The following is a 16,577-nucleotide window of genomic DNA, read 5'->3' on the forward strand; positions in this document are numbered from 1 at the left end:
ATATAATCACAAAGGTCCTTAAAAGATGCAGGCAGAAGAATCGGTTAGAGAAAGGGTTGTGATGAGGAAACAGAAGTTGAAATGATGATGTGCAGATAGACTCCAGAAGCTGGAAATGGCAAGGAAGGAGATTCTCCCCAAAGCCATCAGAAGAAATGCAGCTAACACCTTGATTTTTCCCCCATGAGACTAGAATGAACTCTGACCTCCAGAATGGTAATAAACATTAGTGTTGTTTTAAGCCAACTCATTTGTGGTGATGGTTTCTTATAGGAAACTAATATAATGTGCCCTCTAGAGCTAAGCTTGTGTCACTTCATGACACCTTCAAGGAGGAGGAAGGAGGAGGATTCACAGGTAACTGGAGACTAAAGCAGACCACACACAAGAAAAATGTCAGGATGGGGTGGAAAATTAACTAATGTGAAGCATAGCTTAACATTTCTCACCGATTCAGTTCAGTAAAACCTATCGAAGTTATTTTTCTACTTTCTGTCTGTTGTTCTCCTTTTTGTTTTGCTATGCTTCCAGGAAAGTTGTAGGGGGTAGTGGTCTTTTTTGGAGGGGGTATCTTCAAATTTTTGCTTATGAATATCCAATATACAAGGGTAACTCACAGAACAGCACCTGTGCCAGGTGTTTTAGAACAGTTCTACAGAGAGGCAGGTGCAGGGACAGGTGATCATTCCCCCATGGCCTATCTCACTCTGGGACAATGCATGAAGAGCTTGAAGGACCATTGTGGGAAAGCTCTACATCCTTGGGTGATGAAGCTCTGGGCTTCTTAATTTGAGAGGTGCCATCCCCTCCCCTAGTCTGATCCGAAGCTGAGAGACAAACTCAGGGTGATGTGGTAGAAGCTCCATCTCTCTCTGGTCATTGTGGCATTCACTGCTTGCAAGGCCACCATTTCTTTGCATGATTAGGGGTTCATGTCTGAGCTATATGTTTATACACACACACACACACACACACACACACACATACCCTATATGATATAGAGGCTCACTGAGTTGGGCTGGGAGGGTGATGAACTTTGGTTAGATTTAGGATATACTTTTAAGGAAAATTAAATCATACCATAATAGTTCCAATCTACTTTCTCCATAGAAGGGTCACCTCTGGATTAATTCCATCTGCTGATGTGCATTTCTCTATCAGTAAGCAGTAAATAATAATATTTATATTAAAAAAAGCACAGTAGCTTGCTTTCTTAACCATGAGGCAGGCACATTTATAACACTCTTGATTGGAGCCCTGTAAATCATTATCTAGTCAAATTACTTACAAAACAAATTTAAATAAATCTTGAGATCAATATCCACTTCCCTTATCACTCCACCATTTTACTTTTTAAAAAAAAAACAATGAATTAGAAGCTTCAAAGACCAACTAAGAGCACCAGAAGGAATTTATCACAGGTTCCCTAACAATGAGTGACAGTTTAACAAACTCCTGTGTGGAGCAAGTCTCCAGGGAAATGGGGTGCAGGCAGGGAAGATGAAGTAGTGAGATCATGATGGTGAAATCATAAACTTAAGAGTAAAAATGGGTGTTTAAGGTGGAAGAAAGGCAGTTAGATCTTCCATGACCTTCCAGACACATCTGTTATATTTGCTCCAAAATGTCTGGTGAATGGAAACTCAGACCTTCCTGATACTCAGGAATGGCCCAGGCCTGATCTGCATAGTCTGTTAAGACATTTAATGGCCAGGCTGTCCAATACAATAAATGCTGCCACATGTGTGGCAACTAACACTTAAAATGTGACTTGGCTGCAAGGAGATTTTTTAACAGCAGCAAGACTGAGGTTCAAAAACATTCAAAATATTTTATATGGATTACCTATTGAGATGATAATATTTTGAGTGTAAAGGTTTAAATAACATGTACTGTTAAAATTAATTTCACCTCTTCTTTCCTGGGTTTTTAAAGTAGCTGCTAGCAAATTTTAAATTATATTTGTGGTTTGCTTTTTTATTTCTATAGGAGAGCATGATTTTAAATATTTTTGCTGCTCTCCCTCTCTTAGGCTTAGAGACCAAAGCACAAAACTCCCCTCAGAATAATCATCTGGATTATTGGTAATAGTGATAAAGCTTCTCTGAAAATACCTTCTCTTAATTGGAAATAATATCCTAAGAAATAAAGTATGGAGTAACTGACCCTTAACTCAGAGAATGATCATTGTCTTGATGGTTCCAAAAGCACAAAGGCAGGCAGTTTCTTCACACCAGATGATATCTTAGAGATCCACCTGTACAAAAGCAAGGTCAAGGGGAGAGTTTCTGTCTTCATGTTTTCTCATTTCAAAAAGAGCTGGGCACTGATTGTGTTGTGCTATCCTTCAAACAGTTCTCTGTGTGTTCCTGTCTACTTCAAGAGCACAGATCATTCTGTTCAGCAGAGAGGCAGTGGCTGTGTTGATGAAGTTGGTCCTTTTGGAATGAGCGTGTGCTTCACCTGTCTTGACCCCTATCAGACCACTACAGATGCAAATTAACTCTGAAAGCAAGTCTAGAAAATGGAAAAAGAAAATCATGCTTTCAGACTATCCATGTCACACTGTGATCAGAAATGTTGTTCACAAACAATTTCGAAGCACTCAGCTCAAGTTTTCACTAAGCCACTGGTGAGAATTAATTGACCATTCTGAAAATAACCACAGAAGACAGAACTACATGTTTCCCAATGTTAAAAAAAAAAAAAAAAAAGTCACTTTTAGAGCTCCTTTCAGCTGTTTGAATAAATAACTACATCTCTCCTTTCTTCATCTAATTTGGAAAGATTAAGAAGTCAACAATAAAAAGGAGAAAAGAAAGAGAAGGAAGTGTTTCAAATTATCTTCTAGTCCCACAGTGCAGACCTGTGTCTGGGAAGGGCTGTTCTTCTGGACAATGTGAACCTTCCACTACAAGACAGAGCCAGAAAGGGACAGAAGCATGCCTTATACCCCCAGAAAGACCATTTCCATCACTAAAGCCAGACAAAAGCTGCATGAGCATAGCACCTCCCAGACAATTCAGCCAGTGAAGTGTCATCTTGCTTCATATTTTTCCATTTCTCAATGATACTGCCCAGAGACCAAGATGAGGAATTCAGCTGGCTGTATTCTGCTCTGAAATATGTTTTTTATATTAGATTTGCCCATCAATTTGCTTCCCAGTGGGATGAATTTTTTTTTGCTTTTTTGTTGAAGAGGAAATACCAGTTATTTATAGCAACTGAAGGAAATAATGAACGGTTGCAAGAGCCACTGAATAGCATGCCACCAAGTAAACAGATCTATAAACAGTCATTTTCAACAACAGTAGGATGAGATGCTCAGGCAGAATAGGTCTCTAAGCTAGGTCAGGTCATTTCAGGAAGACTTCCAAACTGTTCTCTCAGCTCTCTCTGCATGAACGAATTTCTATCAAGAGATCACAAAATGGTGCAATGGGCAAGGCTGGTCATTTGGGGTTTTTATTCACAACAATCACAAGACATTTAAATCATAGTCCAGAGGATCTAATTTTTAAAAAGGTTGTCCACAGCTTTATATTGTTCCATTTGGTCTATATTTTTTTCCCTTTTCTTGGTTGTGGAGGGTGGGGTAGGAAGCAATGAGAAATACTAATACTCAATATGCTATCTTTCATCCCCTAACTTGCAGGTGAAAGGGCAGAAGATTTTTGTTTCTATGAAAGACCAAACACAAGGTAGAGCCTTCCCATCATAAAATTTGGAGGCTGATGAAAATTCATTTTTTGGTTTGTAAAACAAGGATGTGACATGTTAAATATTTTTTAATTAAAGTAAGCCATAGTAACCTGCATAGCTTACTCCCATTCTAAGGTAAAATTCAGAGACCTTAGAGATGGATGCTAAAGAAGAAGATGACAAAGACAAAAAGGAAAAGAGAAAGAAAGTGAGAGGGCTAGACACACGAAGGGACAGATAAACCAAAGCTCAGTGAGGATAATTCCACCTGTTCAGTCTTCTATTCCTAGGGACAATGAGAAATTTCTAGAATTTTAGCATCTTGGATTCACAACTAAATGGCATTTCAACGTTTCTGGTTTGTTCTAAGCTTTTACATTTCAAAGGATTTTAACAGGCTATTCTCTCATGAAATCCAGATCTTCACAGAACTTGAAAAATTAAAGTTTGGGCTGGGGTTGCAGCTCAGTGGTAGAGCGCTTGCTTTTCATGCTTGAGGCACTGGGTTTGATCCTCAGCACCACATGAATAATAAATAAATAAACAAACAAGTAAATAAATACAGATATTATGTCCATCTACAACTAAAAATAAATATATTAAAAAAATTAAAAAGTTTTTCGAGTTTAGGTTTTCTTTTAACATTAGAGGTGGAGCATTGCTATCCACACCTGCACAGGCTCAGTACCAGAGCTGGGTTTGCTGCTAGCACAGAGGCAAACAATGGGAGATGTGGCCTGGAGTCATTGGCTTGAAAATCCTGCTTAGATGTTACCTCTCTATGAAATCTTCCATAAGGTTCCTTCAACAGGAGGAAGGTTCTATGCCTCCTCTGTGCTCCTTCTAACCCCTTCCAGATCTCCCTGTGTCTTCTGCCTGGGCATGAGCAGGTCACCCCTGAGGGCCTGAGCAGGTCTCAAGCTCCCTAGCTATCCCTTCTCCAAGCTATGATCACACTCTCTTGGATAATCTCCAACAGCCTCCACATTGATCTCCCTGTTTCTTTCCTGCCCTCCCACTTTCCTTCCAGGTACAATCTTCACGTAGAGACTATAATAATCTGGTCAGAATGTATACCAGTTAGGCACACACCTGCTCAAAATCTTCCAGTTGTTCCATTCATCATTCTGAAAAACAGTCAAAGTGTTTAGTGTGATCTCCAAGACCCCACATGATTTTCTGTCCTTACTCTGTCTCCCATCACCATGACTCCCTTCTGGCCACGGTGGTTTTCTTGCAGTTCTTCAGATATGCCAGGCATTCTCCTGCCTCAGGGCTTTTGCGTTTGTTTCCTCTGCCTGGAATGCTTCTCTCTGCATGGCATCCTCATTTCTTTCAGTTCTTTACTCTTTGTGTCATCACATAAATTCTTACCTATCTAAAGTTTCCATCTCTCAGCCCAGCCTGACTATCATTTCAGATATTCCTAAGCCCTTTACTTACCTGAGTTTGTACCTTAGTATTTAGTATCTTTAAACACATATATTTTACTTACACATTAATTATGATTTTTTATTAGAAAATAAGTTCCATGAGAAAAGGGATTTCTTTTTATGTTTGTTCATTATTGTATTTCCAATAGCTGGAAGAATACCTCGGCCCATAGAAGGTACCCAAAACAAAACAAAACAAAAAAAACTGTAGAATGAATGAATTCATCCTTTAATTTGGGGATCCTGGCATAAAACTGATCCTCAATCAATGCTAAATACAACAGCTTTTCTCATCAGCAGGTATACTATTCTTGCCCATCTCATCAGTTTGTATGTAAAATACTCAGAGAACTGTAAGTTGCCATAAGATTACGAAGGGGCATGCTTTCCAAAACTTATTTTGGTTGAGAGATACAGACCAACTTACTGCAAAATTCCATCAGTTTCAATGAACTTTGCATTGATTTCACAATGTGAACCCTTTTAACCTCTGCCTTTTCATTTAGAAAACAAACACTTGTGGAGTCTTTTTTGGGTCCAAGAAAGACATGAATCATATACACAAACTGACCTAGAAAACGTAAAAAAGACATATGGTATTTGTACATGGATGCTTATTTACATATATAGATATGTATTTACAATGGAAAAAAATCCTGCAAGAGAGGACAACTGCTGCCCAGTAACAGTTCTTATCAAAACCTATACGGACATTAGATTGGGTAGAGAGAGGTGATGGGAGGGAAGGGGGGGGGTATAGGAAGGGCAGCAGAATAAAATAGACACTAGTATTGCTGTATGTATATACGTGGCGGTATAACCAATGTGATTCTGCAACCTGTACATTTGGAAAAATGAGAATTCATACCCCATTTGATTCACATGTATGATATGTCAAGATCATGGTATTGTCATGAGCAACTAATAAAAAAATAAAAATAAAAATAAAAAATAAAATAAAATATATCAACCGACAGAACAATTTTGGCTTTTGGAATGATACTAAGAAACATGATATACGAGTCATAGAGGTACATTTTAAGGCGTCTCAGCAGGGGGATTATGGAACAAGAAAAACAATGGAATTACAGCTTCAGATGTATGTCAGATGTTTTAAATATATAAAATCTGTGTCTTTTCCTTTTTCTCAAAAAAAAAAAAAAAAAACAACCTATACAGAGTCAGGCACTGTGGCACATGCCTGTAATCCCAGAGGCTTGGGAGGCTGAAACAAGAGGATCACACGTTCAAAGCCAGCCTCAGCAATGGCAGAGTACTAAGCAACTCAGTGAGACCTTGTGTCTAAATAAAATACAAAATAGGGCTGGGGCTGTGGCTCCAGTGGTCAAGTGCCTCTGAGTTCAATCCCTGGTATCAAAAAAAGGAAAAACAAAACAAAACAAAAAACCTATAAGGATATCCTCCCAGCATATTCACTGACATTTTCCACTAAGGGGTAAAATATTTTCTGGATACTATCCCCATTTTTATCATTATCATGGTCATAATGAAATGTAGCCATGGCCAACACTAGTTACCCACCTTAAGATAATCAGGATGTACAAATACTTTGAAAAAAAAGCTTATTATCACACACTTCATTTTATTCTTCAGCATGGCCCACATGAACGCCTCAAAATTGACAATTTGAAAAATTTCTCAAATGTCAAAAAAAGACAACATGCCCATGCGTGATCATTTTGATGTACCCTACCCACATAACCTACCAGGCATGATAATATTAGAAAAACCCAACTTCCTTGTTATGGATACTCCATGAGAAAAGACGGATGAGTACTCTCTTCTGATTTGTTCAATGTCTCCGTGCAATAGTTGGAGGGAAACGGCTAACCCTGAAACAAATGAGAGATATCAAGTTAGAACCAGAATAGAAATAGCATAAATAGAAGCCCATATACTTCAATAGGCCCATTTTATGGCAGCACAGTTTTAAACTATGGGTTAATATTCACACAGATCAACAGAAACTAGATAACACTTCTCCATCATCAAACTCTGAGTTTTCTCACCTATAAGGAGGCTCACAGGAAGCCTGGTTCCAGCCCCCACACCCTCTCCCTAGCCCCACCTAAGGAAACACATCTTTGCACCAACAATCATCCTAGCAATATGGTGGCCACCTGACCCCAGAAGACAGCATGTCAATAGTAGAGTTTTCGCTTTTTTTTGCTCAACTCTATAAGGCCTATGAATAATGACTTATCAAATATTAGAAGCATGAACAATAAATCATAAGGCATTAATTCAGGGATTTAAAGGATATTGATGACGATTTTTCTTGAAACTTAAGAAACAAAGATAATTATAACAAAACTAAGGTTACATTCTTGTCATTATTCACAGTAGAAACTCGGGATGGCACTTATTTTCTCCTGAGGAGAATTGGCAAGATGTAGGACACCTTGACAAACAAAGGAAATTTAGTCTCTAAAGTAGAAAAATTATCTGTTTTTTTTTAACCCCAATTACAGTGACATTATCACAGTAGGATATACAGAAGATGAGTGACACTTTCTTCATACATAATTTCCCCAATTCTCTGGCAAGAAGTACAAAAAAGAAATTAATGTCATGTCTTTGTGAATGTATGTATTTCAAAGACAGGTAGTGTCTTTCAGCTTTCTCAGTCCCCTTTCCTTTGTCCATAATTATTTTAAAACAAGAAAGACAGAAAGTTTCCTCACCTACATTAGTAATAGAATATGAAACTTGTCAAAGGTAACTCACTTTTAAAAACTTTGTCATGGTTAACCTGAATGTAATTTAAAAATGAAGTTGGGTGATGGATTCGAGAAAATGGTAAATTTGTTCCCTTGAGATCTTCAATCTATACTGTTATTTATCACTGCTTTTCCCCTTGATAATGCCCATACTATGTCAGGTTCCACTCTGACCCATAACTAACAGCACGAGAATGCTCTCTAGAGCCAAAGGCATAAGAAGGACCACAAGTATACCGCAATGACAAGGAAATGCTAAACTTATTTGCCATGCATCTAGATTAGGATCTTTTTTTTTTAACTCTAATAATACCAGCAAATAAGAATGGCAAAAGCGGTGTTTTGTTGGTTGATTTGCTTGCTTTTCAAGAGGGGCAAAAGAAAAAGGAAAGAGGGACTGGGGCACCACCACAATGTTGTCTTCGCCCTTTCCCACAGGCATCTAACAGAGTATTGTTTCAGGGGGGTGCTATGAGAATTAAATTAAATCTGGCAGGTATTCACAACTTTAAATCTGCACCCATTTTGACCAAACTATCCCTGTCTACCCCTCCATTCACTTGAGTTGGGCAACTAAGGCAACTGAACCCTTCAAGGAGAGTCTGTCCTTCCACAGCCAGGTGGAATGAAGTGGGTCTAGATGATCTGGTGGATGCAATTCTCTGTACAGCTTAGGGATACTTTATGTGGCCCCACTGGTTCCATTTACAACCTAGAGGCAGGAGAATGAAGACATAATAACTTGGGTTCCCGCCTAGCTGTCATAGCAGCTACTTCTTTCTGACTCACACCCTCTACTATCCTACTCGTTGAGTGGCTCCTCTGTTTTCCTCCCACTTCCATCCTTTTGCCTGCAAATACTCACCCCCACCATCACCATCATCACTATCATCATCAGAAGCTGGTATCTGATAAACACCAGTGTATGACACACATGGTAAATAATAATAGTTCTTCTTGCCAGGGAAAGAACTGTTCAAAAGTCATGGTTTACTATCTATGTGATGCTTTCAAGTGCAGAATAAGATGAATTTAACTCAATTTTTTAGATCCTGTGATTTTTTTTTTTTTGTAAGTGAAGATCATTTTACTGGGCTTTCTCATGGAAGTATTGGCTCATTAATACTTGTAACACTCTGAGGTATGTAGAAGGAAAGAAAGAAAGAAGAAGAAGAAGAAATACTCAATAGAAGTGAGAAAGCAAAGACATTACGCTCTTCAGTTCAGGAAAGCTGATAAGCATTCTTGTTTGGCTCCATAAGAGCCAGCATTCATTCAACCTGTAGTGACTTCTTTTACAAAACTCTTTTTCCGGAGGAGTTAAGACAATGACAAAAGAAAAACATTTAGGGGTTCGGGGATGTAGCTCAGTGGTACAGTGTTTGCCTCGCATGTACAAGGTCCTGGGTTTGAGGACCAGCATGAAAACACACACACACACACACACACACACACACACACACACACACACACACACACAAGCATTTAGTTAGAGACAACAGGAATTCTGAAGAAAATTAAAGAAGATACAAAAAGAGAAAACAAAAATGAATGCTTTAGGAAAAGACCTGGATGGACAGAGAGCAATAAAGGACAGAGAAATATATCAATACTCCCTAGACATCAAAAACCATAGAGAGGGGCTGGGCTTGTGGCTCAGTGGTAGAGTGCTTGGATGGCATGTGTGAAGCCCTGGGTTTGATCCTCAGCATGACAAAAAAAAATAATAATAATAAAATAAATAAATAAATATCCGTTGACAACTAAAAAATATTTTTTAAAAAAGCCATAGAGAGGGGAGAGTACAAAAAACAGTGAAGACCCACTGAGGAGGAAGTGGATAGAGGGTAGTGGATAAAGGGAAGGGAATGTCAAAGTGTTGAGAAAATATTCAAAATACTGTGGAACAAAGAAAACTAGAAACTTAAGAGTTTGATGTATCCTATAAAATGTTCAACCCGAATATTTAGAAAAATCTAGATATTGATTGTAATTATTTCTCTTGTCTACCTCAGAAATAAAAATTGTGGTGGTAGTGGTGGTGGTGGTGGTGTGTGTGTGTGGGGGTGCCATTTGGAGTTCCAGAATGAAAAACTTACAGTCAAGGATTGGAAAGGTCAACTGGATGGAGGGATTGACCACAATATACTTGCTCTGCCCAAATCATCTTCTCTTTCCATAAAGAAACTATAATACTTAACTAAAAAACGTGAAGAAAGCCTGTACTTTCAATAAGAGAAAAAAAAACAAACAAAAACAAAGCCATGGTACTGGTGGTGAGTCCACAGGATCTGCCCACAATGAGCCATTGCTTTCTATTTATTTTTCAATCAGGGAAATTCCTGATCCTATTTTTACAGTGGTCCTTAATTATCATGACCACAATCAAGAGGTTGGATAAATGAGTCACCACAACAAGAAGAAATAACATATTAAACCTAAGAAACTACTCATCCTTGCAAAGAAGGGAGCAAATATTTAGACATTCTTTCTAACAAAGTTGAACTCATATATAGAAGACAGAAATCAGGGAAAAGAATAATGGTTGCCAGGGGCTAGGCAGAGTGGGGTAGGGAGAATGAGGTAGATGGGAAGATCTGGTCACAGGGTACAAAATTTCAGTTAGAGGCAGTAAGTTCTGGGGACCTACAGCATGGTCACTAGAGTTAATAATGTATTCTGTATTTGAAAATTGCTAACGGAGATTTTAAATGTTGTCTCCACATACACACCTAGATACATGTTGATTATATTCATTTAAACATTTCACAAATGTATATGTAAGTTAAAAGATCACATTGTATATCATAAACACATAATTTTCATGTGTCAATTATACCTTAATAAAGTCAGAAGGAAAAAAAAGACCTATATTTGTATATTTCAATTCCCTGAAGATTAGTCCTATCCTTTTGGGTCTAGTTATTTATGACACAGGGCATGTTCATAAAAGAGTATCTTTCTTTCCATTTTCTTCCTCGTCATCCTACTTCACTGGCTTGGAGATTCCTGCTATCTCTGGGGGTGGTGCAACTTTCAAAATTTTATTCATACACTTTACCTCATTCCTGCCATAATTTAAAACACTATGACCAACAGTAATGTGATTTGAGAGGAAATAGAAGGTGCTATGTAAGGATATACACCATAGGGTTCTTGCTCCTAAGGAACTGACAATCTAATAATGAAAGTAAGACACACACACCACACACAAAAAAAATAGAGCATAAGGCAAAAAAGGCTTAAGTGTATAAAAGGAATATAAAAATAAGGTAAAAATTTGTTACTGAAAGAATTTGAAAGTTGAGGGCACAATTTTTATAGAGATTTTTAATAACCTGTAAAACAAGCTAAGGAACCAGGTTAATTCTTTAATTTTTAAACTATGTAAGAAATGTTTGCATCACTTTTTCTGACACTTGATTTTAGTACTCAAAATGAACTTGGTATGGGAGAAATGTTCCCCTTATTAGAAGAAATGTAATCATTAAACTGAACTTTCACACCAATCTAGATGTTTAAGTCTCAATTATAAAATTTGATAGCTAATTTTAAACAAAAGCATAGTCATTAATTTATCTGTTGTCTGCCACAAAACAGCAAATTATTCAAGATTAAGTTCAACATATAGAGCAGTTGTGAAGTATAAAAAAAAAAAAAAAAAAAGGTTTGGTACCTGTTTCACCGAATGTGGTTGATAGTTTGGTAGCTCTAGTTTTATAAGAATTAAAACTAACTCTCCAAGATGGTTCCTTTTAAATTCATAAAATTCTTTATTTTTGTATAAAAAATGGCAAACACAGCAGGATTTGTAAGTAGCAGCCAAGATTAATTTTAGACTACATCAGCCATTTTGCCACTAATGAACCAAATAACATGTAGCTCTGATGTATAGCAATGCAAAAATGGAAAGCCAGGACAAATATATGATATTATTAATTGATGCAGTTTCAAAAGTACATCACACGTGGCAAGAGCCTGTCTCGATGTTAACTTCTCTGAGCTTTAGTTCCCATGTCTGTAGAGTGAAGACAACAATAACACCAATTCCATAAAACACCTGGGCTATGCCTGGCACAAAGGAAGTACTCAAGGAAGTTAGATGCAGTTGCTGCAAGAACCCACTGCCACTGCTATTGTCAAATTGCACCAATTGTTCTCTTCTTATCCCTCCCTACCTTGATTATCAATAAATTAGCTTCTATAAAAATGGCAAAAGTTCCCTAAGTTCCATACATCAAAAAATCAACAACATTCTTTTCAATAGACTTGCTCTCTTACCACTAGATAAAGTCAACTATTACAATCTAGTTCTGTCTATCAAGATGGATGCTATGGCATGAAAGGTTTGACAAAGCTGTAACTGACCAATACAGGTAGGCAGTGTACAAAAAAATAGACAGGTATTGTGCTCAGGTATTAAAAAGTCAAAGCTCCAAAGAAGTAGTAAATTCAGAATCCTTGAGTAGGAGAGATTATCTTACTAACTTAATTTCTGTTATTCAATTCTTAGGATTTTTCTTTGTTTCATTCCCCCTGACCCCACTTCAGTTCTATCCTCTAAACGGACTGGGTTTTCTAGGTTTTAGTACAAACAGCTGACATAAAGACTCTATTTAATCAACAGCATGATTCTCTTCTTGAACAAGTCTGGAGAACTTGGATCTTTGCAACTCCAATGATGAGATATTTTTAAATGGTTTCTGTTTACCAACAATGTGTAAATAGATTGATCATCACATTTACCATTCTCTTTGCACACTCTTACTTCTTATCTTTCTGTCCTTCTAGGTTCAGTTCTTTTTCCTGATGGTCATTTCTGACCAGTCTTCTCAGTGAGTGTGGGTAGTAAATTCTCTAGGTCTTTATCCACAATTGTGTTTCATTCTGAGTTTTGTTTTTATTATTATTATTATTTTACAGTGCTGGGGATGGAACCCAATGCCTAGCACATGCTAGCCAAGTGCTCTATCACTGAGCTCCATCCCCAGTGCCCCCAGTTCCTCATTCTCAGTTTTAAATATTAGTTTGGCTTGTATACAACTCAAAGTTGGCCATTTGTCCCCGGCAATTTTAAGAGAGAATTCCAAGGCATTCTGACCTCTGTAAGTGATGCTGAGACTACGACTTCTGTGTAGGTAATCAGTATTTTCTCTCTGGGTTCTAGTTTTGATTTTGCTGTTTGATTGTTCTACAGTTTATCTAGGAATGACTTCAATTGCATTCATCCTGTTTTGTGGCTTTTTCTCCATCTCTTCCTCCTCCATTTTTTTGGGGGGGAGGGGGATCTGGGGATTGAACCCACGGGCAGTTAACCATTGAGCAACATCCCCATTTTTTACATCTTATTTAGAGACTGGGTCTTGCCAAAATATTTAGGGCCTTGCCAAATTGTTGAGGCTGGCTTTGAATTTGCGATCCTCCTGCCTCAGCCTCTGGAGTCACTGGGATTACAGGTGTGTGCTACCACACCCAGCTATGACTTTTGCTTCTTAATGAGCATGTGCATTTTCTGCAAAATCAAATTCTGCAAACTTTTCAAATATCTCAGCTTTCACGTGTACTCTGTTTGCTCTTTCTGGAATTCATATTAGATGCATTTTAATCTTTTCATTCAATTCTTCATATCTCTTACAGGTGTATTCAGGTTTTTTGATTATCCCCCCTTTGTGTAGCTCTCTGGCTAATATATTAAGCTATAATTTCAGCTTATTGATTTATTTTTCAACAGTGTTAATTTCTTACATAAGCAGTTCTTTCATTAAAAAAAAATGTAATGACAAAAGAGATGTCTGAAGCCCTCTTTAATTCTTTAGGACCAACAGAATTTAAGTGCCAAGAGGACAGGGATTATAATTTTCTTTGATACACACCTGTGCCTGGAGCGATGCCAGGCAAATATGCTCAACTGACATCTTTGGTGCACTGATTTTAAAATCAATCTCTCTCTCTCTCTCTCTCTCTCTCTCTCTCTCTCTCTCTCTCTCTGTTATGAATCTCTTTTGCTACCTTAGTCTTTACTTGAAAGCTATTACGTCAAATTCTAGGAAGTCATGATCACTCTTCTTCTCTGCCTCACAGCTGATGATTTCAGGGTTGATTATCATTACTAGTATGGTTTATTATGACTCATCTTTACTGGGTGTCATTTTTTCACTCGAATCCCATGTACCACAAGTGTGGAAGTGACAATCAATTTTCTATTTCTTATCACATTTTGTTTGTAATTTAAATAGTATTCTCATCTGTTTGTAGTAAAAGGGGAAGTTACAACAGTCAGATCCACCTGTTTTGAAAAACTGATTTATTTTGATATCCTTGAAATCCCTATTGTTTTCTAATAACACAAGGGTTCATGAAGGAAGAATAATAGTATGCCTTTAGTGGACAACTGAATGGTAATTGTAACTGGTAAATTAATTAACTAACCAAGAAATTACTCTAATTATGTAGGTATTTAAAAACCACCAAGGTTACCAAAATTTAATTGAAAAACTTTGCTCCAAAATCTTTATAAATGTACTAAATTAAGGCATAGAATAAAATTATAATAATGACTAAAATATTGAATTGAGAAATGTAAAAATGTATGTAATACTGTAAAATTGTTTTTTTCTTTTCATTTTCCTGAGTTACCACACAAGTGTGATAAATAAATCTTCAGTTAAATAAGGATTAATATTTATTATCAATCCTTTATTTCCTCAATTAGAAGTGTCAAGATGTTTGATGAGTAACTGAAATGATTCTCTTTCATTTAAAACATTTAGAAAAATATGCTATGCTAAGAAAAAGCCAAAAAAATTGCTTCATATTACTTTTTCTCAAAATAAATACAGTTAAATGAAGAGCACTGAATTAGGCTATTCATTCCAACTCAGCCAAGATACTCGAAAGCTTTAAAAAAACTCTTTTCAAAAAATAGGCCTAGCTGAACGATTTTGGTAGTGACACAGAAAAAGAGGTGGCAGAATACTTATTACAGATAATTTTAATAGTCAAGATGAAAAATAATAAGGGATTAAACTTAATATCATAAAGTATTACAGAAGACAGAACTAATCTCAGAAGGTTACCTTGAACCCACAGAGATCACAGAAATGAACCAATTTATAAAACAAGAATTGTCCCCCTCCCTTAATTCTCCCTTTCCTACTTGTAAGTCTATAATTCTGAATCTTCAGGCCCCTTATCTTCTAAATTCCTTTTGATATTCTCTGTTCTAGGTTGCGTTATTTTTCTTCAAAAATGAACATCCAAGCCTTCTTTTATTTTGGTACCTTACAGAAACAGTCATAAAAAAAGTTCATATGCTCCCTTCATAATCCTACTTCTAAGGCATTATTTTAAAGATATATTCCAAAATACAAGAGTCATTCCTCACATTATTACTTAGCAAATGCGAAAAACTTCAAAGTACTCACGAGTCTAACAATAAGGATTAGACAAGTGCATTAGGGCCTTAGACCTCAAAGCCAGGAAAATTTATTAGGATTTCAAATCCTTAGGATTTGAAAATTTATTTTCATTCTTCCATTTTACTCTTTGATTTGGCATTCATAAACAACAGAAACAAACTTGAGAAATATATCTCATATCTGAGGGTATACATATTATTGTTGTTATTTATTCACCAAACAAGATAATTATCAAGTGTCCTAGTCATTAATCATTGAACATTTAAAAATTTAACTAGATAAAATAATTTTAAAGTAGAGCAAGTATATGTTAAATAGTTCAAATTGTACAAAAAGTCCTGTTATTGAAGGAAACATACTCCAGAATTAATCAATATACACAACTTCTTGTGTACCCTGCCAGAATTTTCTTCCTTTATATGGTAACTGTTGTTAAAAAAAAAATAAGGGGGTTTATTTGGAAGATCTATCCATTGGTGAAAAAAGTGTGTTAAAGTCACCCAGAGTTATTGCGTTGTGGTCTATTTGACTCTTGAACTTGAGAAGAGTCTTATTGATGAATGTAGATGCTCCATTGTTAGGGATATATATATTTATAACTGTTATGTCTTGTTGATGTATGGTTCCCTTAAGCAGTATGAAATGTCAATCTTTACCCATTTTGATTAACTTTGGCTTAAAGTCTACTTTATTTGATATGAGGATGGAAAACCCTGCTTACTTACATAGACCATGTGAATGGTATATTTTAGCCCAACCTTTCACCTTCAGTCTGTGGATATCTTTTCCTATGAAATGGGTCTCCTGAACGCAGCATATTGTTGGGTCTTTTTTTTAAAATCCAAACTACCAGTCTGTCTTTTGATTGGTGAGTTTAGGCCATTAGCATTTAGAGTAATTATTGAGACATGATTTGTGTTACTGGTCATTTTTGTTTATTTTTTGTATTTAGCTTGACTTGGTTTCTCCTTTGGTTGGCTTTTTCTTTATTGTAGTTCTTCCCATTGCAGATTTTCATTGTTGTTTTTCATTTCCTCCTCGTGGAGTATTTTGCCAAGAATGTTCTATAATACAGGCTTTCTTGCTGTAAATTCTTTTAGCTTTTGTTTATTTTTATTTCATTGTCAAATTTGAAGCTTAATTTTGCCTGATACAGAAATCAATAATACAATCAATAACTTAGACTTAACTGACATATATAGAGTACATTATCCATCAATGAGCCAATACACTTTCTTCTCTGCAGCACATGGATACTTCTCAAAAATAGACCATATATTATG

General features: G+C 36.5%; 1 protein-coding gene across 1 annotated transcript in view; it reads right to left on the reverse strand.

Moving 5' to 3' along the window:
- Positions 1–16,577, reverse strand: part of Dock4 (dedicator of cytokinesis 4) — a 437,995-nt gene that overhangs the window by 168,814 nt on the left and 252,604 nt on the right. Inside the window, exon 13 of the mRNA XM_026408408.2 lies at positions 6,863–6,988. Within this exon, the coding sequence (XP_026264193.1) occupies positions 6,863–6,988 (126 nt within the window). The remainder of the gene's footprint in view (positions 1–6,862; positions 6,989–16,577) is intronic.

This window comes from Urocitellus parryii, chromosome 3 (assembly GCF_045843805.1).
Source record: "Urocitellus parryii isolate mUroPar1 chromosome 3, mUroPar1.hap1, whole genome shotgun sequence".
NCBI lineage: Eukaryota > Metazoa > Chordata > Mammalia > Rodentia > Sciuridae > Urocitellus > Urocitellus parryii.